The 24,113-nt window shown below is 36.3% G+C and overlaps 4 protein-coding genes across 4 annotated transcripts in view; all 4 read right to left on the bottom strand.

The window, feature by feature from the left end:
* LOC128513892 (cystatin-B-like) overlaps positions 1–7,633 on the bottom strand; it is a 29,711-nt gene extending 22,078 nt beyond the window's left edge. Inside the window, exon 1 of the mRNA XM_053487446.1 lies at positions 7,611–7,633. The gene's annotated coding sequence lies outside the window, so the exon portion shown is untranslated. The remainder of the gene's footprint in view (positions 1–7,610) is intronic.
* On the bottom strand, positions 6,036–7,707 carry LOC128513893 (cystatin-B-like). The gene is made up of 4 exons (XM_053487447.1): positions 7,611–7,707; positions 7,433–7,512; positions 6,428–6,529; positions 6,036–6,333 (listed from the first exon to the last, which is right to left on the bottom strand). Exons 2-4 carry the CDS (start codon positions 7,499–7,501, stop codon positions 6,205–6,207), a joined length of 300 nt encoding a protein of 99 aa, XP_053343422.1. The 5' UTR covers positions 7,502–7,512; positions 7,611–7,707; the 3' UTR covers positions 6,036–6,204.
* A 63-nt stretch (positions 7,708–7,770) lies between these two features.
* LOC128513895 (cystatin-B-like) lies at positions 7,771–11,511 on the bottom strand. Its single transcript, XM_053487448.1, has 4 exons — positions 11,397–11,511; positions 11,202–11,275; positions 9,037–9,138; positions 7,771–8,942 (listed from the first exon to the last, which is right to left on the bottom strand). The coding sequence occupies exons 2-4, from the start codon at positions 11,268–11,270 to the stop codon at positions 8,814–8,816; spliced, it is 300 nt and encodes a 99-aa protein (XP_053343423.1). The 5' UTR covers positions 11,271–11,275; positions 11,397–11,511; the 3' UTR covers positions 7,771–8,813.
* Positions 11,512–11,863: 352 nt separating this feature from the next.
* LOC128513890 (cystatin-B-like) lies at positions 11,864–14,074 on the bottom strand. Its single transcript, XM_053487443.1, has 3 exons — positions 13,875–14,074; positions 12,835–12,936; positions 11,864–12,721 (listed from the first exon to the last, which is right to left on the bottom strand). Exons 1-3 carry the CDS (start codon positions 13,944–13,946, stop codon positions 12,593–12,595), a joined length of 303 nt encoding a protein of 100 aa, XP_053343418.1. The 5' UTR covers positions 13,947–14,074; the 3' UTR covers positions 11,864–12,592.
* Positions 14,075–24,113: the final 10,039 nt, after the last annotated feature.

Genomic DNA, 24,113 nt, shown 5'->3' with positions numbered 1-24,113 from the left:
TGTATCACGCAAGCGCTTCTTGTTTTGATGCCGAGCATCACATGATCTCAACTGAGCCAATGGTTTTTCTCTCTCGCGCGCTGCGGAATTGTGGGTAATTGTCTCCCCTGCTGGGTCTTAGTCTCACTGGTATAATCAACATCTGTGCACACGTGTACTGTTTACTATAACACTGTAACCACGTGTGTGCGTGTAAAACATTTTTTATTTTGTGTTTATAAGCGCGTGTGTACAGTGCATGTGTACTGTTTCTTATAACACATGTGTGAGCATGTGAAAAGCAAAAGAAAGTCTCATTAGAGAGGTTTAAGATTCATTTTCTCCCTCTCTGATGTTTGTGTGCATGCGTAATTTGACACTGTGCCCCTTCACACACACTCTCCTTTGTGTGTGTGTGTCTGTGTGTACATGTGTGTTTGTGTAAAAGTCAAATAAGAGAGAAGAAATGTTTCCTTTGTAAGATGAGAAGGGGGAGGCTGATCTCTCCTCTTACTTCACACACACACACACACACACACACACACAGCGCCTGTGCGCATAAACGGAATCACTTATCTGTTGAGATTTATTTTTCCTTTTTTAAGGTAAAGTGCAGGTTAATTTGTTTTATTTTACTTTATATTTTGTTTTGATCATTTTCATGTATTTATTTTTTGGGATTGTGGAATGAATAATTTGAGTTTCCGTTATTTCTTATGGGAAAATTTGCTATGATTTATGAGTGTTTTGGAATATGGGCCCGCTTCTGGACCGAATTATGCTTGTAATTCAAGGTTCTACTGTATTGAATTAAGTCTCTCTCTCTCTCTTTACCCAGAGTTTGGTTTTAAACCTGTTACATTTTTAGGCATGTTTTAGTGAAAGGCAAGTCCCGCAATTATGCATAATAGTCTGTTCTGACTGTTCTGTAGCTGGTAGCATTAGCTAGCTAAGCTAAACACACTTAAATTAAAATGCCTAAAGCTAAACATTCTATGTGGCTGTATTTCACAACAAAAGATTGCAACACCTCAACACACAACCAATGTCTTTTGACAATTGCGTTTAAGGGGAAAACATGTCAAACCTTTTTTGAGGACATACGGGATGAAGGTAAACGCAGAGAGATGCATCGTATTTAACAGCTTGCAGACATCAACTGGCAGTGTGGGAGCCCCGACCCCAGTCAGACTAACCCTAGCAAAGTCAGGAGAGGTGTCATATTTTTTCAAAAGAATTAATGAAATTTAAACCTCGTTTTTAGGATATCAGGAATGCCATACTTTTCTGTTCATAGTGTTAAATTATTGTAATTGGGTTTAGGTAGTATGTAAATTTGTTGTGTTTTTTTTGGATTTACTTATGTTTATGTATACTTTAAACATACTTTTAATACTGTATATTGTTTATGTAAAATAATAAAAAAAAAAGGTGTTCTTTAATTTTTCCACCATTTTTTTGTGGCTTTTTTTTTTAAGTATCAGTTCAAACACTAGTTCCATTTTAAAAGTATTGATTTGGTATCGTTATAATAAAACGATACACAACCCCAGCTGACACTGGAGACCCCTCTTAAAAAGTGTTAAATAAATGGCTTTAAACCTTTTTTTTAAAGTGCATTTAAATTGTGTAAAATGTGTTCCTGGGATAAACTCTGGAAACATTACATGATGGTGATGATGACGACGGTGAAAATTTAACAAACTCCACCAACCTTATCATCACTGATCTACTGACCCACAGCAGTGGCCTCTTCCAGCTCGGACAGCCCTCCACATAAAGGCTTTAATATTGTAGCAGCAAGTAAATGTTTTATTTTATTTATTATTGTTTTTTTTTTTTTTAAACAAAACCTCAAAAATAATATTGACTTCAAATTTCTTTTTGGCGACCAAAAAGAGCAGGACAATAGCGTCAAAAAGCGTGCCAACTTCATTCCGGTCCTAAAAACACAAATTCTGACAAAATAAGTACAGACTACAGTCAAGTGATGAACTGAAAGTCCATGGAGAACTATTTGACTGCAATAACAAATAAAGTGTTACACACTGTAGCATGCTGTCATGTTTAATGTGCTTTCATGGCATCTACAAATAATGCAGTAAGTGTTATTTATGACTTTTAGAAATTGCATTTAAGGGTGCAAGAATAAAAAAAACATAGTGTGTACTAAGTAGGAGGAGCCAGAGAGAGTTTTTAAATTAAGCCTTTATTTATTACATATACAGTACTACACAGCGAAATTCGTTCTACGCATATTCCAGTGTAACTGGGGTCAGGGTGCAGGGTCCGTCATGATACAGCACCCCTGGAGCAGATAGGCTTAAGGATCAATACCTCACTGCCTCAGCCCTCTGAGCTACCACTGACCCTGAGAGTGAGAGAAAGAGAGAGAATGAAATTAATAATAAACATTTTGTTCAAATTACATTTACATTTAGGCATTTGGCAGATGCTCTTTTCCAGAGCGACTTACATTTTTATCTCATTATACATCTGAGCAGTTGAGGGTTAAGGGCCTTGCTCAAGGGCCCAACAGTGGCAACTTGGTGGTTGTGGGCTTTAAAGCTGGGATCTTCCGAACCGTAGTCCAATGCCTTAACCACTGAGCTACCCCTGACCCCCTAACTTATTATTAAAAATGTTAAACATTTATGAAATGTCTTTGTGTCCTACCTTGATGTAATAGTTCATCCCAGCTACCACCTTTCTCTTGTTGGATTTAGCAGTGAAGGTCTAAAATGTTCTTCTTGCTACATGAACCTTCATCTACAATTTATTAATAATCAGCACTTTTAACCAGAATTTTTTTTCTATGACTCACACACATAACGGTTCTTACTCATAACTATCACATGCAGAAGTCTTGTGACATGTGGTTCGAATAACGCAAACACTTTACTGACTGAAACAGTCTGACTTTGACAAATGACTACACCATCAGGTTTTTCCTGAACCAGTACAAGCGCATGTCGCATGTTGTGTTTATACCAATGTCATAAGAAATGCATAAAAGGAAAAAGTATGCCAGAAACGATAAATCACATCAAATGATACCCATCCCTAGCTGACACTGGAGGCTCCTTTCAAAAAATGTGAAAGAAATAGCTGTAAAACATGTAAAATGTGTCTCTGAGATAAACTTTGGGGCTATAACAACCCCTGTACTTTATTATACTAACACTTACCAATAAAGAGCGAAGCTACAAACTTCCATTATGAACAAGTTCGGTTATAAAAGAACGTTCGAAGTCCGATCAAGGTGAGATTTACACCTTTGATGCAAATTCTGTATACAACACCCAGGTTTGGTGTTTTGGTCCCGCATTATACTCTTGTGAGACTGAGTCTATCAAATAGTGAAAGGAATCCCATTGACGCAGTGGGGTCAGCTGACCTTGTTTAAACGGAGCTCAGGAAGATGTCAGGGGAAAACACAACGCTACACGGTGTTTACTGTGCACTTACGCGTTGCCGTTTTGTTTCAAAGCTATATTAAACTGTGAACTCTGTCTCGTTGAGGTTTTTCAATAATTAGGATTACAGTATTTAACATCATGACAGCATTACAGGACAAACATTTTCGATCATTTGCGATCATGCTTCCAGACTGATTAATTGAAACCGGTGAGGACGACTCATTTCTTCAGCACCTCACACACACACACACACACACACACACACACACACAGACACACACAATAAACCGGACTTTGGACATTTTATATATTCACTTACACACTGAGATATTGTATATAATTGTAAATACTGGTATTTGGTGCACTGCAGTGTCTATTTTCTGTACAATACACGTGAGCTACTTCCGCGATTTGTTCCCATCTATGAATGTTTGTAGAAACGCAGTCCGTTTGTATCTGCCAAAATTCTTAATGTAACCTCGAATGTTCTTAACTTGGGGACTTACTGTCCTGTACATATGACTCGCAAGTTGGAATAAGCCCCTCCCCTAAACAGAAGAGTCAATCACTAGGCTATGTCCTGCCCCTAATCCGAACAGTCATTTATTAGGCTGGGTTTTGGCCTTATCTGTGATTTCAGATTTCTATAGTAACTAAATGTAAAATAATTAAATAATGCAAGTTTTATTTCACAAAATATTATTTTTAAGTGTATTTAAGCTGAATTCACCCTTGCTCCCTTGCACCCTTGCGGTAAACAAATAACATACAGTAAAAGAGAATAGTATTATGGGAACACAGTCTCTCAACAGGTTCAGTCTATTAAATTAAATTACCACAAAATTATATCTCATATACACATTCAAACCAGAGAACATGCACCAATTTTTATTTTTGCTTTCTATTTCATTACAGGTATTTTTAAGAGACATAAAGACATTAAGAGAGGTGGGTAAAAGTGAGTAAAAGTAAAGATTCCTTAGGGCAAATATTACTCAAGTAGCAGAGTTCTCTCTCTCTCTCTCTCTCTCTCTCTCTCTCTAACCCACTATGCATTTGGTTTCAAACCCTGTAAATTCTTAGGCATGTCTCTGATGAAAGTTAAGTCATGCAATTTTGCATAATAATTTACTCACTCACTCATCGTCTATACCGCTTTATCCTGTATTCAGGATCGCGAGGGGCCTGGACCCTATCCCAGTAGACTTAGGGTACAATGCGGGGTACCCCCTGGACAGGGAGCCTATCCATCACAGGGCACACACACTAAAAGCAATTTGGGAACGACAGTTAGCCTAATCTGCAGGTCTTTCGACTGTGCGAGGAAACCCACCAAGCACAGGGAGGACATGCAAACTCCATGCACGCAAGGATGAGAGGAATCAAACCCAGACCGTGGAGGTGCAAGGCTATGGAGTTAATTATGTGCCAAAATTTAACAAACAAACACAATCTGCTTTGCAAAGAAAACAATTTTAATTTCTCACAAATGCGCCAACCTATTTTCTCACAAATGCAATGGAGCAACTTCCTTTTCCAAAACAGCAGATGGCGCTATCATTCAATTTACTCTCTCTTTAATCTTACTATTCTCCCGAGACCTCAAACAACGTGTTTATATGGTTTACCCTTATGTCCCAGAGGAATATGAGCGAGGAACAGTTTTAAAGTGTCCATTATATATCCAGACAGCCAGACATATTAACAATCCACTATCTTTAGGATAGAGCCCTGTAGGGGAATAATACAGTTATATCAAACCACAGCTGCTTTTTAATTAACTATTGAAGGCTGAAAGAACTGCCATCATGTTTGGCTTTTTATATCCATACCAGACGTATGCGACATAATGCATCAAAATCTTTTATAATTAGTGATCATATCTACATTTAAATAATCTTAAACAAAGTTATAAGGGGGAAAAAAAGCTTTAAATGAACAGTAAACATACTGAATTACAAACTGAATTCTATTACAAACCTGCTTGTAAAAAGTTTCATAAATTTCATAATACAATGATTCTTGCATCTTACTGTATCTACACCTCGCGCTTCAACCGCTGTTTACAATGTAGTAATGTACTACAAACACAGATTATTTAAATGTAGATATGATCAATTTTAAAAGATTTTGATGCATCATGTTGCATACGTCAGTTATGGATATAAAAAGCCAAACATGAAAAAGCAACTGTGGTTTGATATAACTGTATTCCCCTACAGGGCTCTATCCTAAAGATAGTGGATTGTTAATATGTCTGGCTGATTTTTTTTTCAATTTTTTTTTTCTTTGCGATGCAGATTGTGTTTGTTTATTAAATTTTGGCACATAATCAACTCCATACAAGGCGACAGTGCTAACCACTACACCAGCATGACACTGGTGGTGAAATTTCCACTTCAAATACTACACATCACTGTGGTTATGTAACGTGACACCCTGCAGAAATGTAATTTAACAAAGGTACAGATATATGTAATTTATTTTTAGAGAGGAGTGAAAGTAAAAATATCCTCTAATAAAACTACTCAAGTACAGATATATGAATTATGTAACTAAGTACAGTAGCAAACTATATGTCTTTAACTACCTCCCACCTCTGGCTATGCAAAAAAGAAATCTACAAAAACACTGAAGTGTTATTATTCATCAGTAAAACTTTATTGACTCAAGAAGCAGCTCATTTCTTGTCAGTTCAGGATTAATACAGAATAAACTCAACTTTAATTAGATGACATTACAAAGGAAATACAAATTCAAACACACTGCTGTTTCAATTCTGTTTCTTTCTCAGTGCAATATGTGTTTAGAAGTATTCGATGGGGTCCTGATGGGCTTTGGGATACTGGAGTTCAGTAAGTTCCAGGTCTCCTCCATAGCAAGGCAGCTTCTTATAGACACGCAGGTGAATAAATTCCTCACCACCCACATGCACCTGTCAGTGGCCATCAAATACAAGTTATTATTTGAAGAAAAAGAGGCTTTAGGTTTATTTAATATGATACTGCATGAGTGTCTTCGTGTCCTACCTTGATGAAATAGTTTGTCCCAGCTACCACCTGTGACTTGTAGGATTTAGCAGTGAAGGTTTCAAATGTTCTTCCTGCTTTTTGTTCTGCGTGAACCTTCATCTGCAAATTATTAATAATCAGCATTTTAACTTTAAACAAAAAATATTTTTCTATAACTTACACACACAACTGTTCTTACTCTTAACTGTTACATGCAGAAGTCATGGTAAAGCCAATGACACAAACACTTCACAGCCTGAAACATCCATACGCCGACAGATCAGGTTTTGAAACAGTGCACGTGCAAAATATAGACTTATTGCTTGTTGTGTTTATAACAATGTTGTTCTGCAAACAAGAAAGAATACGCCTGAACCTATAACTGTACCAAACTATAATGACTGACTTACATTCGCTTCTTTCCAAGCCATCTTTTTTTCTTATCAATGTCACAAAAAGCAGTTTGTTGTGTTAATGAGAAACACAAACTTCTCTGTTCTGAAGACTTTACCGTATAGTAAAACTTATGGACTGTTAAATATGAAATAAGTGGCTTTAAAACTTTTAAGGTGCATTCAAACCGTGACAAAATTCAAAAAGCTTGTCCGTGAGATAAACCATGAAAGCAAATGATCATATGATGGTTAAATCTGAAAGAAGATTAAAACACTAAATTTGGAACTCTGCAGCAAAAAACTGCAAAACCTTAATTATTATTGATTGTTTTTTCTGTTTACTCAGGACATGGACCAGAACAGCTACTCAGCAAATTCCCCAGTGTTGGATTAACACATCAAGCATTAGGATAAGAGACAAAATATAAGATATACCTTTAATCAATCCCACAGAGTTAACACCCAGCAGTGTTTATACATTGGATAAGTCCAGTTGGACAGTGAAATGTTAAATCAAAAGTGGTGATTTTATTGAGTAGTAAGACACTGTGACCAAATACACTGAACTAAGCTGTTTTAGCAGAAGAACAAAAAATGTGGAGGAATAAAACATACAAACTCCACCAACCTGATCACAGATCTTCTGGACCGCAGCAGTGGCCTCTGCCAGCTCGGACAGTCCTCCACCTAAAGGCATTATTACTGCAGCTGCAAGGAAACATTTTGTTATTTATTATTATACTTTTTTAAAACAAAGACTTCTAAAACCGACACAAATCGGACACATCTATTATAGTAACACTTACCAGTAAAGAGTGAAGTCTACAAGCTGTAGAAGAACTACAAACCTCCTGGACACAGCAGAAAATAAAACAGACCCAAAAATCCAGTACGTCCTACTCAAAATAAGCCCCGCCCACAAATAGAGCAACACCCTCACAGAGCAACGTCCCGCCCCTAACGCGAACAGCCAATCATTAGGCGGCCTTCTGTGATCTAACATACACTGTAAATCTAATATACACAGTCAGACAAAAATGTATAAAAACTTCAGGAAAATATAATAAATTAGCAATAAACTTATTTAGCATTACAGCATTTAAGCATTAAAATAATTATGCAGCGTTTTCTTTTCCGGACGCGTGCATACATTCTGTATATATAAAATATAATAGAAATATTTTAAAATTAATTTTAGCTGAACAAATAACATACAGCAAAAACAAATATTATGATGGTAACACAGTCTCACAACACGTTCAATTTATTAAATTAAATTTCCACAAAATTCTTCGTAATACACACATTTAAACCAGGGAGCATACAACCAACTGCTTTTTTAATATTGCTTTTTATTCACTTGAAGGTATATAGACATAAACATATGTGAGCATAAGTGAAGAGGTGAGCATAAGTGAATAAAAGGTGGTATTACCCATGCTAAATCTTACTCAACTAAAAGCAGAACTCTCTCTAATCAGTTCTGCATTTGGTTTCAAACCCATGATAAATTCTGAGGCGTGTCTCTAATGAAAGGCAAGTCATGCAATTACGCATAATACTAAGCAGGTGGTGAAATTCCCGCCTCAAATACCACACACTACTGTGGTTATGTAACGTGGCGCCATGCAGAAATGTAATTAAACAGAGGTACAGATAATTGATGTATTTTGGAGAGAAGTAAAAGTTAAAAATATCCTTTAATGAAACTACTCAAGTACAGACATATAAAATATGTAATTAAGTACAGTAACAAAGTATATGTCTTTAACCACCTCCCACCTCTGGCTATGCAAAAAATTATAATAATAAATCTAAAATGACTGATATTCATCGGTAACCCTTTGTTAATTTAAGAAGCAGCTCATTTCTTGTCAGTTCAGGAATCAATAAGAATAAACTCAATTTTAATCAGATGCATCCCAAATGTAATAGACATTCAAACACACTTCCTGTTTGTGAGTGTTAGTGCTGTTTCAATTCTGTTTCTCTCTCAGTGGAATATATCTTCAGAAGTATTCGATGGGGTCCTGATGGGCTTTGGGTATCTGTACTCCATCAAGTTCCAGGTCTCCTCCATAGCAAGGCAGCTTCTGATAGACACGCAGGTGAACACATTCCTCACCACCCACATGCACCTGTCAGTTGCCATGAGATACAGGTTATTATTTAAAGTAAAAGAGGCTTGAGGTTAATTCAGTATAAGACTGCATGGGTGCCTTCGTGTCCTACCTTGATGAAATAGTTCGTCCCAGCTACCACCTGAGTCTTGTAGGATTTAGCAGTGAAGATTTCAAATGTTTTTCCTGCTTTTTGTTCTGCGTGAACCTTCATCTGTAAATTATTAATAATCAGCACTTTTACTTTTAACAAGAAATATTTTCCTCTGACTTACATACATAACTACGGAGCCCCTGTAGTCACCTAGAGGAGAAAAAATAAATAAATAAAAATCTGTGGCAACAGTTTTGTAATTTGTGCCCTCAGTTTAATAATCCGTTCCCACAACTTCTTAAACTGTTCCCTCAGTTTAATTATCCGTGCACTCAGATTTTGTAATACGTACCCACAAATTCATAATTCTGTGCGCACGCTTTTGCAATCTGTTCTCACAGGTTTGTACACAGACTCCTTTTAGAAGAACAGGAAGCTTCCCACTACGTGTTAATAAATCTTATTACATATTGTTTTATTGTGGATTATTAAGTGTAATACATCAAACTCTCTTACAGCATGCTTACAGTAATTCTCTAGATATCAATTGTAGCAGCTTTGAGGTAATAAGAATGATTTGCATTAAAATATTGTGATAATTTGTGATAATCAGCATGTTATTATTATTATTATTATTCTTGTTGTCATTATTTAATAAACCTGGCATTGTGTACTGTAACCAACTGTTTATTAATTGCTTTCTTTCTCTTTTGGAATTCTTTTGGATAAAAACTTATTCTAAATGCATAGCCTAAATGTAACAAAATACCTACAAGCAGTAATAGTACTGTAGTAGTAGTAATTTACATTTACATTTGGCAGACGCTCTTATCCAGAGCGACTTACATTTTATACACTTACCTATTATAGTTTTGGAAATGTGTTTTTCCGACTATAAAAGGTAAAAGTAAATAAGTCAATTCAGCATCTTACGGTTTATATACATCATACGAATTGCTGCCCAATGACAGTCTCTGTCTATCCTTAGGCTTCCATCCACCTTGAGCTTACTTTTTCCTCACCCTATAGGATAGTCAGATTTGGACTAATTTTCAGGTTATTTATAAATAAAGCATTTCTGAATTAATTTATAATAAGTGTAATTAAATGTAATCTTTTATCATTATAAAATAAAAATAATTATTATTAATATTTAATAAACCCGGATTCGTGTTTTATGACAGACTGTTGACTAACTGCTTTCTTTCTCATTTAATAATAATCTCAATAATAATAATAACAACAACAACAAGAACAACAATAATAATTATAATATGTACTGATTATCACAAGATTTTAATGCAAATCATTTGATAGCTAGAAAATAACTGTAAGCATGCTGTAAGACAGTTCGGTGTATTACACTTAACAATCCATAATAAATAGGATAATAAGATTCATTAACACGTAGTGGGAAGCTTCCTGTTCTTCTAAAAGAAGGCTGTATACAAACCTGTGAGAACAGATTGCAAAAGCGTGCGCACAGAGTTATGAATTTGTGGGTACGGATTACAAAATCTGAGTGCACGGATAATTAAACTGAGGGAACAGTTTAAGAAGTTGTGGGAACGGATTATTAAACTGAGGGCACAAATTACAAAACTGTTGCCACAGATTTTTTTTTTTTCTCCTCTAGGTGACTTCCAGGGCTCCGTACATAACTGTTTTTACTGATAACTGTCACATGCAGAAGTCATGGTAATGTCAATAACACAAGTACGTTACTGCCTAAAACAACCCTACTTAAATACACCAAAAGGTTTTTTACACAATTTGTTTTTTTCCCAAAATAGAGACTTATCCACCTGTAAAGACATATTGCTTGTTATGTTTATAACAACGTTATGCATACAATGATTTTGAAATTTTAAAAAACATTAAAACACTAAGTTGGGTGAAGTTTAAAACTCTGCAGCAAAACATAGCAAAGAGTATATATTATTGATTGTTTTTCCTGAGCTTTATCAGGACACTGACCAGAGCAGCTGCTCAGCAAATTCCCCAGTGTTGGATTAACACGTAGAGTACTGATTTAACACCCAGCAGTGTTTACTGTATACAAAGTCCAGTTGGACATTGAAATGATTTTATTAAGGAGTAAGATGTTTGATCAAATACAATTTGTAGAACAGTCTTAGATCTAAAACAAGAAATGTGGAAAATTAAAATCAAACTCCACCAACCTCATTACAGATCTGCTGAACCACAGCATTGGCCTCTGCCAGCTCGGACAGTCCTCCACATCTATTCATCCTTACTGTTTTTGCAAGTAAACGTTTTATAACTAAAACGTTACATTACTTATTTATTTTTACCAAAACTGCAAAGTTAACATACTCAAACTGGACTCTTCTTTTATTATTTATAGTAAAACTTACCGGTCACGAGCGATATCTCAAACTACAGAACTTCCTGGACACACAGCAGTTGAAAAAACCCCGCCCATAAATAGAACAGTCAATCACATAGCAACATCCCGCCCCTAACGCGGACAGCCAATAATTAAGCTGCCTCCTATAATAGAATATATATACTGTATGTTAGAAATACAAAGTAGATCTAACGTACAGTCAGACAAAAAATATATATACACACGTCAGGAAAAGAAAAATAGCATGATGTATATTATATGAATACAATATTAATAATATTTTATATATATATATCAAAATATAACATATAGCAATACATTTATTATTTAAATATTTATACAACTTTTTTCCTTTCTTGAAGTGTGTATGGATTGTTTTTGACTCACCTTGTATACATAAAATATATAACATTATTTAATAAAATATTTTCAATTCATTTAAGCTGAACAAATAATATACAGCAAAAAGGGATATTATGGTAACACAGTCTCACAACGTTTTATTTATTAAATTCAATTTCCACAAAAATTCCCCCTCATACACACATTTAAACCAGAGAACATGCAACCAAGCTTTATTATTGCTTTTTATTTGCTTAGGTGTTTTAAGAGACATATAGACATAAAAAGAGGTGGGGAAAAGTGAATAAAAGTTGATTTTCCCTATGCTAAATATTACTTAAGTAAAAGCAGATTGCGTTCTCTCTCTCTCTCTCTCTCTCTCTCTAACCAGCTCTGCATTTGGTTTCAAAGCCATGTTAAATACTGAGGCGTGTCTCTAATGAAAGTCCAGTCATGGAATTAAGCATAGGTGTCAGCAGTTGGCGAAAATCCTGCTTCGCATACAACACACCACTGTGGTTATGGAACTTGATGAGATATGTAGCTATATTTGATGCAAATGTGCAGATATTTGCAAAAGTATCCTTTAATAAAACTAACCACTCCCACAAAAAAAAAACTATATGGTAAATTTAAATCTAAACATTAAACAAAAACATCAAAAGCAAATGATTTATATTTAACACTACCATTTTATTAACTGAAGAAGCAGCTAATTTCTTGTCAGTTCAGCAATCAATACAGAATAAATGCAACTTTAAACAAAGTAACATTACATATGTAAAACCATCTGAAACAAAATTCTTGTTTGTGAGTGTTAGTGCCATTTCACTTCTGTTTCTTTCTCTATGGAATGCATGCTCAGAAGTATTCGATGGGGTCCTGATGGGTTTTGGGTATCTGGATTCCATGAAGTTCCAGGTTTCCTCCAGCATGTGGCAGCTTCTTATAGACACGCAGGTGAACACATTCCTCGCCACCCACATGGACCTGTAAAGCGTGCGCACGCACGCACACACAAACATTTATCTCTATTGACAGGCATTTCACAAAAGTATTGCACAATTCCACACAAGGATTGTGAGAGTATGGTTGCCTCCCACCTTGATGAAATAGTTCGTCCCCGCCACCAGCTGGGACTTGTAGGTTTTAGCAGTGAAGACGTCGAACTTTTTTCCAGCTTTTTCCTCAGCATGAGCTTTCATCTGTGATTCCAAAAGCAGTCATTAGTAATTAGAAATCCCATGACTTGCCCTATGATTAATACATTAATACATGTAATTATGACTTCTAATAACCTTTTATTGACTGACAAAATTACACAAGTACTCATGACTTAGTAGAAACCATTAGTTAGCGAAAATATCAGTTGCACCTACCAGAAATCCTGCTTAAATTGAAATTTACCAGACATTTAAGTATTTAAAGAATAAAGAAATTTGTTGTTGTTGTTTTGCACCATCTTTTCAACTGTGGTTTTATTGCTTTATGTTATTTCATTTGTAGATTATTTGTTTAAAATTAATTAGTATTTTATTGTACAGTAATTTTTGAAAGACATTTTAAATTCTTTCAACACCAAGTAAAATATTTTTAAAGCTCAGAACTACTTAACAAATGAGCAAGTCTTGAGCTTTTTTTTTTTTACATTTTTTTTGCAAATTCATCATGATGAGGTCATCGCTGATACAAATGGTACTTTCTGCTACACAATATACAAAAAAAAAAAAAGGTGTGCTGCTTTCAGAGTCAGGACGTGGAAAATATACACATTAATAAAAACTAGACCTAGACTGTTTCTGAAGTTTTAAGTTTATTTTTCAGTGCGCTTTGACATCCTTGTTTTAAGGCTCAAGTGCTCTAAATACGTACAATATCAATTATGTATATAATTTAAAGCAGGGAGAAAAGAGAAAAGGGATTATTTAACATAGCCCCAGCACAATATGCTTAAATAAAAGATGTAGGAATATACTGAGTGCTGTATGTCTGCGTGTAAAGCCCAGACCCTGACTGTAAACACTGCATCAGGTCTTGTCACTTGAGAAGCACAACTTTTTTTTTTTTTTTTACATCATGCATTTATTTACTAGAACAGTGCATGCAGTGAACTCCATCCAACAAACTCCACAAACACACCAACCTCATTACAGATCTGCTGCACTTCCTCAGTCGCATCCTTCGCCTCGGTGGTCCCTCCGCACAACATAGGCATTTTGTCTGGATGGAAAATAAACGAAATTCAACGAGCGATTAATCTACGTTTCTTGAATCTTCTCTGAAGTAACTAGACACGCTGTATAATCACAAACTGCCACTCCTAAAAATCACCTGACAGGAAATACGTACCGAACAAAACCGCAAACTTCCGTGTTTATTACCAAATGCGGAAGTATACGCATATAAACAGCCAATAAAGAGGCTGGGTCCCGCCTCCAGAGACCATCCAGCCAATCATAATGCTGCTTCCTGTTTCTAACGCGAATATCCAATAACAACGTACAGAGACCCTAAAGTGCTAAACACTAATAAACACCAGAACCGAAAAAGCGTCAATTTAATGAAACACAGCAACATCAACGTAAAACTCAAACAAGACTAACATTTACTAAAACACAAATTCATTAACGGTGTCTCAGTCTAATGCACATTTTAAAGCAACAGAAGGGTCACTTCAAATGACTATAATAACTAGTACAGGTACACCCAGAAGCCACCAGGACCTGGTGTATAAAATCACTATAAAATAGTTAGAAAAGAAACAACCCAAAAGTAAATTTTGAGGTCAATATGAAATTAACAAAGTCAGAGGAGAGGTATAGTGTAGAGAAAGGCAAAACCACAGTCGAACAGAAGTGGCATAATGAACCAAAAGCGAGACATTTGCATTTAATACAGGACAAAGTAGATTTGATGAGGTAAAAATCGAAAAAGAGGAAGTATTAATAGTAGATTAACACCCTACGGCACACTGTGAGGAACGCCATGAAACTGAGAGTGTTGAGAATGTTTTGCTCACATGCAGGAAATATATATTCAGAAAAGGCTAGATATCATGTCACAGCTCCAAGCGTTAAGAGTCTTTTAGATTGGAGAGTCTAAAAGACTCAGGGAATGAAGCTTTTCATGTTTTTCTTTCTTTTTTTGAGGACGACAGGACTGGAAAGTCAGCTTTAAAGGATAGGGAAGCTGGGGGAGAGTGAGATCTATCGTTGGCGGTAATGCAACCTACAGAACTCCACCCAAAGGCGAGGCAGTAGTAAGAAGGAACATGAGAAGGTAGAATGTTTGTAAGTGCCAGATAAAAACAGACAAGGGTTCGAGACACAGAACAAGGCAAGATCAAAAAGGAAGCATTACATTTTTTTCAAGCAACGAAAGTCTTTAAAAGGTCCAATAAGGTCCAATATGTTCAATAACACATGGTTTAATACATTTAACAGTTTTGCTAGCCAACCTTTGACCCAGTATTAGTGACAGATGTTATCATTCCCCTTGTACTGGTTCTGGTGCCATGATTTCAAAACTATTTATAAATAAAAATATAAATATTAATATAAATGCCTGCCCTGGAGTAGTAATTTTTGAGGTGCCATTAGATTTATCCCAGTACAACAGACAACAATAAGATATTTTTGCCTTCACATCTTTGATACCCAGGCACAATTTGTTGAGTCTTTTGAAATCCTCTATAAAACCATTGTATCTCAGTGACTTAAAGATACATACAATTTTCTTTTTTATAAAATAAGAAAAAATAAGATGGCAAGCTTGGAAAATTTACCAGTAGATGACGCGCCTATCTTGTTAACTCTTTGCAAAGTCTACTTCCTGAGTAAACCCTTTAATTTTTTCTTTTCTTACTTTTTTTTATGTTCTTTAAAAGTAGAAGATTTGTTACACAGTTGTGATTTTTAACATCTTAAAAAGTAGAAACTTACAGTACTGCAAAAATAATGAAATCGTAAGGTTTTATTTTAAATGAGCAAACATTTACTTATCCACCAGTACAATGGTACTGTAAATCTCTTTAGATATTTCCCATTTTAGGTATTTTACATTTTCTTCAACTGGGTTTATGTGATCTTGACATGTCTTTAACATGATCTTTAACACTCCTGTGCTAACTTCAGTGCAATAAGTGGTTAAAGTCCACAAAATGAAAACAACCTACTTGTTAACAAAAGTGAAAAATAGTTGGATACGATAGGTGACAGAGTGGGCGTGTGCACTTCTTTCCACATTCTGCATAAATGCTGCATATATTCCAAAAGTTAACCCACTTATAACTGTAAACGCTTTACTGTATTGGAGTAGGAGTGGAGAAAATTGACTTTTTATGGATATTACCAACTGGCCTTTTAATGGTGATTTGATGATATTTTACAAACTTAATGTTTCTTTGTAATTACAACAACAGTCTGTGATCAAAACAACGTTCATATCATGGATTTGATTGCTGAAAAACATACAGCTCTGCATAGCAAGCCTATTTTCACAAACTTTCCTTCATATGGTTAGCATTAAATAGTATTTTTTTAAAGTATAAAGAGATATATTAATTGTTAGATTTTATTTTAAAAGGAAAGTGCAACGATCAGAGATTTATGCGAACAAATACTTTGCGAAAATGTCATTATTTTAAATTTCATTATTGTCAAAAGGCTTTTCCACAAAATAAAATTTCCTGTCTGGAAAAGATGAAAGTTATTTCTGAACATTTATATTTTCTTATCACTCTGCAATAATGTGTAATTATGTTTAGTCACATTAAACCACATTAACACATATAACACACAGTACCAGACAATGCGACTAATGTCTTATAATATAGAGTGGCACAAATGTTTAAAATAAAAGTAAATCTTATAAAATCAGGGTGAATAGCATGGAATTGAAACGCAACAGGTAATTGAATTACTGCTGGAATGAAACACTTAATGAAATTATCATATAATGATATGAGAACTTTATCTAACCTATTATCCATATATATAACAAAGTTGCATTTTTAAGTTATTGTGGTTCCCTAACTGTTTGTTTTTGTAACCTTGTTTGCTTGTCTTTGTATATTACACCTGCTGATACACCCTCACTCACTCACTCATTTTCTATACCACTTGATTCTGTATTCAGGGTCGCAGGGGGCCTAGAGCCTATCCCAGGAGGTCTAGGGCACAAGGCAGGGTACACCCTGGATGTTAACATGTTAAAAACTACATTATTAAACTACAACTAATAAGAGTTCCATGGTCTTTCCTGATTTTTTTGTTCTTTCCACACTGTAAAACAATGCTGACGGCATCCAAAATATGCAATAATCTCATTTGAACAGTTGATGCTGAGATGAGCTCATCTTCTATACCGCTTTATCCTATATTTAGGTTTGCGGAGACCTGGGGCGTATCTCAGGAGGCTTAGGGCACGAGGCGGGGTACACCCAGGACAGGGTGCCAATCCATCGCAGGGCACACACACACATTACAGGCAATTTGGGAACGCTAATTAGCCTAATCTACATGTCTTTGGACTGTGGGAGGAAACCGGAGTACCCGGAGGAAACCCATCAAGCACGGGGAGAACATGGAAACTCCATGCACACAGAGCTGGGAATTGAAACTGGTCGGAAATCGAGCCCGGACCCTGGAGGTGCAAGGCGACAGTGCTAACCACTACATCACCGTCCTGCCTTGGAAAGTGTACTATAATACATTTGAGGGGATTTGAGGATTTGGGTTTGAACCTTGCTGTTGGTAGGTTACCACACCCAATACTACTCAGCCACTGCGTGCCATGCTGATCCCAAGCCCAGTTAGAAAAATGGGTGGGTTGCATCAGGAAGGGCATCTGGTGCTTAAAAAAAAACAATACATGTGCCAAGTTGTGTTTGGATTGAATGCACTTCTGTGGCGACCACTTGACAGTAGCAGCTAAAAGAAAGTCTGCTTCCAAATTGGTAAAAGCATGGATGTTAGCATACTTTTTATATATTATATGATGGTTAATTATTTTTGTATATTTGCAATGTTCTATCAATATATTCGGAATACACCATGTGGAGTAAACACTGCAACACAAACTAAAGGTCAATCACACTATTAAAGAAGAACAGTGTTGTCTTGTTTGACCTTTATTGCTTTCGCCATCCTGGTATACCTGTGCCACAACACACAAACCCCTGTACAAAGACTGTACTGTTATACTCTCGTGAAAAAGAAGCCTGTTAATTTCCTCATAATTAACTAGAGTTATGCTGCTTCACTTTGCCAATGAACTGCATCATTTCTTACTGCCCTTGCCATGGCCATTACAGAGCCCTCATTGTGAGGAGCACAAACTCCTGTTTCTGCTGGCTGAGACCCACAGGCTTCTTGTATATTCATTATTATGTTTCTACAGGTATAGTAAAGCTATGGTAAAAGCAATAATTAGCAAATCAAGGTCTGGAGTCTACCTCATCGTCATCACTGAGTAAAACTAAAGGTCAGTCGCTTTGGTAAATAAAAACATAATTGATGAACAACATCATATTGCTCAATGGGACTAAACACTTGTGTTTGCGACCTGCCTTTCAGTCTGCATTATAGGGTGCCTGACTAAAAGTAAAACAGCCAATCAGTAAAGATCACCTTCTCTTTTACAGTATAGGGATATTTAAAAGATTTCCGGTTGATATAGGTGGCATGGTGGCTTATTGGTTAGTACTGTCACCTTGCACTTCAAGTTTCTGGGTTGATTCCCATGTTGAGGTCTATTCCTAAATTGCCCATAGTGTGTGTGTGAATGTTGACTGGAGGTCCTATCACGGCTTTACAAGATGGAAATAAATACAGCGGTAATCTCCATTGGTCTCCACAGTCCCTAGTTGGACTAAAGAGGTTCCTAAATGGACAAATTTCTATAGCCTACATTTATTCATTTTAATATATACATACTTCCATCTAATTATCTAGAACCCTCTATGACCAACGGCAGTTACCACTGTATTTATTTCCATTTTACAACTGTGGTAGGACCTCCGGTCAAAATTCACATGCACATTCAGACACTACAGGCAATTTGGGAACGCGTCTTTGGACTGTGGGAGGAAACCAAAGTACCAGGAGGAAACCCACCAAGCATGGGGAGAAGATGCAAACTCCATGCACACAGATCCAAGGCGGGAAATGAACCACCCGGACCAGCGCTAACCACTAGGCCACCGTGTGTGTGTCTATATATACTGTATGTATATACTAAGGATTGTTGTTTTGCTTCACCTTTATTGCTTCCTCCATCCTGGTGTACCTGTATCACGATACACAAGCCCCTGCACAAGGACTGTACTGTCTTACTCTCCTAAAAAAAAGAAGTGTGTTGATTTCCTTGTAATATACCAAAGTTATGCTGCTCCACTTTTCTAATGAACTGTATCTGTTCCTACTGCCCTTGCCATGCAGATCACTGTGCCCTCATTGTGAGGCTCACAAATGACTGTTTTTGCCTGCTGAGACCCACAGGCTTCTTGTATATTCTTGATTCTGTTTCTATAGTAAAGCTATATAAATATATATAATATATAATTTTACAAGTACTAAATACTAAATACCTCCTCTGTTTTTTTCATTAAATAAATAATTTTGTGTGTCATACTGAAGTTATTCGTATTAATGAGTGTAAAAGATACACTGATACTGTGTAAGCTATAGCTTAGTAAATTCGTTAATGTATGCAGATATCCTGCAGAAAAGGCGGTGATGCTGTTGAAGCTGTTTTTCCATAAAACAGATGATCAAATGTTTATAGAATTCAGCTGGGAATCCGTCAGGTCTAAGTGATTTGTTGTTCAGGATTGTGTTCTGTGCTCTATGACTTTGACTGTTGGTGATTGGTGCATTAAAAATGTTTGCTTATTCTTCTGATAGTAAATTGTATCATATAACATAATTCTATTTTTCATTTCTGGTTGATTCTCGGTGTCATCTTAGGTGAATATTGTAGAAATCAATTTGTCTTTATGATTATGAATTTACTTTCATCAATACTTTAAGAGGTAATGTCTGCTTTCATTTATGATGTCTCATGAACTAGAAGTACACACTCAGTTTCTACCTGTTTTAGTACCAAAAATCTAATTGCAGCCACTAGAGGGATCAAAGGAAAACAAACCTATAAATTGCCAGCCTCTCTAAGGTGTCAATCAAAATGATTTGTGGTGTATTTATAATGGAGTATTTTTAATGGGTTAAATGAAATGTTTTTATATTCAAACTTTTAAATACAATAGTGGGTGAATATTGTTAATCTCTTTCCATATATCTGTGATTTTATTGCTTTCATTACTTTTAGCATTTGCAACGGAGATGATAATAAAAATAATAATAATTATTATTATATATATAATAATTTCAGATGAACAGTAGGGGAGCTCAACGCATTGCTCATTTAGCCATTATAGTAGTCTTGGTTGTGATATTTATAGCCGGTATCAGGTTCACCATCCTTTCTGCACTAGTTATGGGTAAGAAAAGATTTTAATAATAAAAACATTTAGGGTATGTTAAAATGCATAGAGTGGGGGTAGACGCAGAATTATGAGGCAAGAAAAAACTAAAATGAAATAAAATTCACTTTATGGTTGCTAAGATTTTCACCTTAAATACAGTTCTTTATTCTTCATAACTATTGTTAATAGGTGAAAGTGTGAACCTGACATGATTTGGCTCTTGTTACTACAGGATTTGGACACATCTTTTTATTATTATTATTATTTTATTTTATTTTATTTTTTTTAAGTTTCAGCCCTTCTGGAGTCTTTTTTTTGGGGGGGGCCATAACAGTATTTTGCAAAACCCATCAAGCCCCATGATGAAACTGGCTCTCATGAAGACCTTCCCAGGAAAGCAAGACCAAAACTGACATCTGTTGCAGAGGAGAAGTTTATTTAGAGTTACCAGCCTCAGAAATCACCAATTAACAAACAGCACCTCAGATTTGAGACGTTATGAAGGATTTACAGAGTACAAGTAAAAGATACATCTCGATATCAACTGGAGATTATTTAAATGAGATTAATATGTATTTTGGATGACAGCATTGTTTTACAGTGTAGAAAGTAATAAAAATCAGGAACGATTAGTTTAGACAACTTGGGTATTTTGTCTGGTTTTGTTGAGATATATAATTGGGTATCATCAGCATAACAATGGAAACTAATCCCATGTCTTCTAATGATGTTACCCAAGGGAAGCATCTATATTGAGAACAGTAGAGGTCCTAAAACTGACCCTTGTGGGACCCCATATTTCAATGGCATTACACCAGACAGTTCTCAATTTAAATCTGCAAAATGGTATTGATCAGACAGGTGGGATCTAAACCATTTTATTGCCTGTACCTGAATACATATGTGACTTTGCAAATTTAACTAGGGCAGTTTCTGTACTATGATGGCGCCTGAAACCTGACCGAAATTCTTTGAGGATATTGTTTTCCTGTAAGAATGTGCATATTTGAGCTTATAGTACCTGGTGTATGTACGTTACATTATGTTACAGCAATCACTTATAATGCTTTTCTCAATATTATTCCAGGCTCAGAACGGCCTGGCTGTGTACACTGGATGTCTGTCGCCACCCTGATTAGCCTGACTGTAGTGGTGAGCTACGATGCTGGAATGAGCCAATCAGACGCAGCAACACTGTCGCTCTCACTGCCATCAGTGGAGATGCTCATTTGGTAAGGCGCTTTACACAACACTGCGCTGCTAAATTCTTGATTTTGATTGATCTTAAATTATTCAAATTATGTGGGGCGGCTTTCTGTAGGTGTCTTTCACATTTATGGAAGGAGTCTCCAGTTTCAGTGCTTCGTAAAGTAGCATAAGTGCTAACAGGAATTAGTTGTACAGATTAAACACTTACACACTTACTTATTGTCTATACCACTTCAAGAAACAAGGATTAAAAACACACAAAAAAAATCTACCTAAAGGTTATTTATTGTTATAAACATGCTGTGCTGTATTCCTAACTTATTGCATTAAATACTGTAACAGCTAGATTTATTAACGTGGAGCTTTCTCTAACAACAAAGACGGAATAAATTTGGAATGTAATAGTGGGGGCGCATAAACTTTTGGCTGTACCATTTGTGTTTAACACTTATATTTTGCATGTGGAAGAGAGAAGATATTACAAACTCCACGATGTCGTCCTCAGGTTTGTCCTAGAGAGCAGTTTTCTTGATAAGTACGTACACTACATTCTGACCGTCTACCCCGTCATCATCGTTGCTTTGTCTGGAAACAAATATATATATATAAACATATAGCAGTGTGATTTTTCAAAAAGCTATACCTCCACATTCTTACATATGCACTTCTGTCACAAACGTTCTTTCTGAATATAAAAGTAGGCAGTGTCATCATCAACTTCACTAATACCATGACCGTGTCACAGTCGCTCCTCACCACATTTGGCAGTAAGCAGTTTCATCTACGGTGAAAACAGCTACAATATGTCAGGCCGAGCTTATAACGACCGAAACCCCGGGTCAGACTGCGACGCGTCCACAGCGGCGCCGCATACAACAGGCAGAAGTAAGGGCTGCGAAACATCAGTGCAGCATGAGGAGCAGGAGCGAGTTGACCAAACACTCCAATCGCAGGTAAATGATAGCACGCAGCCAGGGACAACTTTAGACTTTAATTGTGATTTTGTAGTAAAACAAACAGAAAGTAGTGAGATTAAAGGATCTTTATAATCAATACCAAAACTTTAGCTTACAGCATCGTCGGCCTGCTCCTCTACCAGTTGCATTTTCACTATGCGGTGTTTAACCATCACACACACACACACACACATGCACACGCACATACACACATACACAGCACGAATATCTCATCTCATTACACAAATGACTTGAACATATTTCAAGTTTAGTAATGTTATTTTGTTGCTTCACTTCGGAATTGAGCTTAAGTTTGTGAAGTATAACCTGTTCACACAACATCACAGATCGCATAATATCCTATATGACAGAAGGTTATATATATAGGGCCTTCACACATTATGACATCAGCACTATTAAAATGCATTATCAGAGCAGTGATGATGATGTTATAGTGCTTGGGCCCTAATCAAGTATCTTTTAAATTATATTTTTAAAATCATCAGGTAATCTTGGATATTGCTAAATAGTTGCTTTATTAAACTCTATTACTGCTCCTGGTACTGTATACAGCAGAATTATTGGCACCCAATGACTTTACAGAATAGTCAAAACTGTTATGATGTTTGTATAAAATGCAATGCTTTACTGTTTAACCGTGTGCTCATGTGACTATATGAGCTCCTGTGGGTTTCCTCTGGGTCATTCTTAGAATGGGCTTTGAATCCACCATTATACACAAGGCTTTCCAGACTTGTTTTAAGACGGTTGAGCATTGAGTTGAGCAGTTTGTAAAATAACCTTTTAGCAGAAGCAGCACGGTGGCTTAGGGGTTAGCACACTCGCCTTGCATCTCCAGTCTAAAGACATGCATTCCCAAGTTGCCCATAGTGTGTAAATAAATGTGTGTGTGTGTGTGCTGTGCGATGGATTGGCTCCCTGTCTAGGGTGTGCCTCGCTACAGTACATGTCTCCTAATAATAAGACATTGTTTAAGTCAGTACGCTTTAAGCAATTTTTTCAATAATTTTCACTTCACTTATTATTATTATTATTTTTTAAGCCTACTGGGGCAGCACAGTGGCTTTGTGGTTATCATTGTTGCCTTGATTCTCCAAGGCCCAGACTCGAAACTCCACCCCAAAGACGACGACGATGTATGAATTATGGACAGAGAGAATTAAATGATTCAACGAAGGGATAAAAGAAGTGCTTGTCTTTGTGCAAATTGTCCTTCTCTTAACAGAGGTGGAGGTCACGACACAACCTGGCTCCTATTCTTCATGTTGCCATTTCATCCATCCCCAGGAAGACACACTTAGGGACTCTCTCTGGTCGTTACACCTTAAAGACTCTCCATAATCTCACTCTTTTGCTTTTTCTTTATAGCTCTCTCACCCCTACACTCTATAACGACTCTCCCCCTTACGTTTACCTTCTCCATTGTTCATGCAACCAGCCTTTTCAGACAGTGGAGGAGTCAAATATGAGGAACTTACCAACCTCCCTCAGATTGAAAAAGCTACTTGGATGAGTAGTGCAGTGTTTCTACCTAACAATAAAGAAGTCAGGGAACATGTGAACAGTGAACCTGCACTAGATAACTTCATATGGATGGCTGAGGATCCTCACAGTTTTTTAATACTGATGGTTCCATTTCCGTCCACTAGGTGGCAGTAGATGACAACAATGGGCTCCAAACCGAAAGCGCAGCCGCGAAGGAGGAGAAAGA

This window comes from Clarias gariepinus, chromosome 26 (assembly GCF_024256425.1).
Source record: "Clarias gariepinus isolate MV-2021 ecotype Netherlands chromosome 26, CGAR_prim_01v2, whole genome shotgun sequence".
NCBI lineage: Eukaryota > Metazoa > Chordata > Actinopteri > Siluriformes > Clariidae > Clarias > Clarias gariepinus.
Note: the sequence above shows the minus strand (reverse complement) of the source record. Positions and strands in the feature narration are given on the sequence as shown.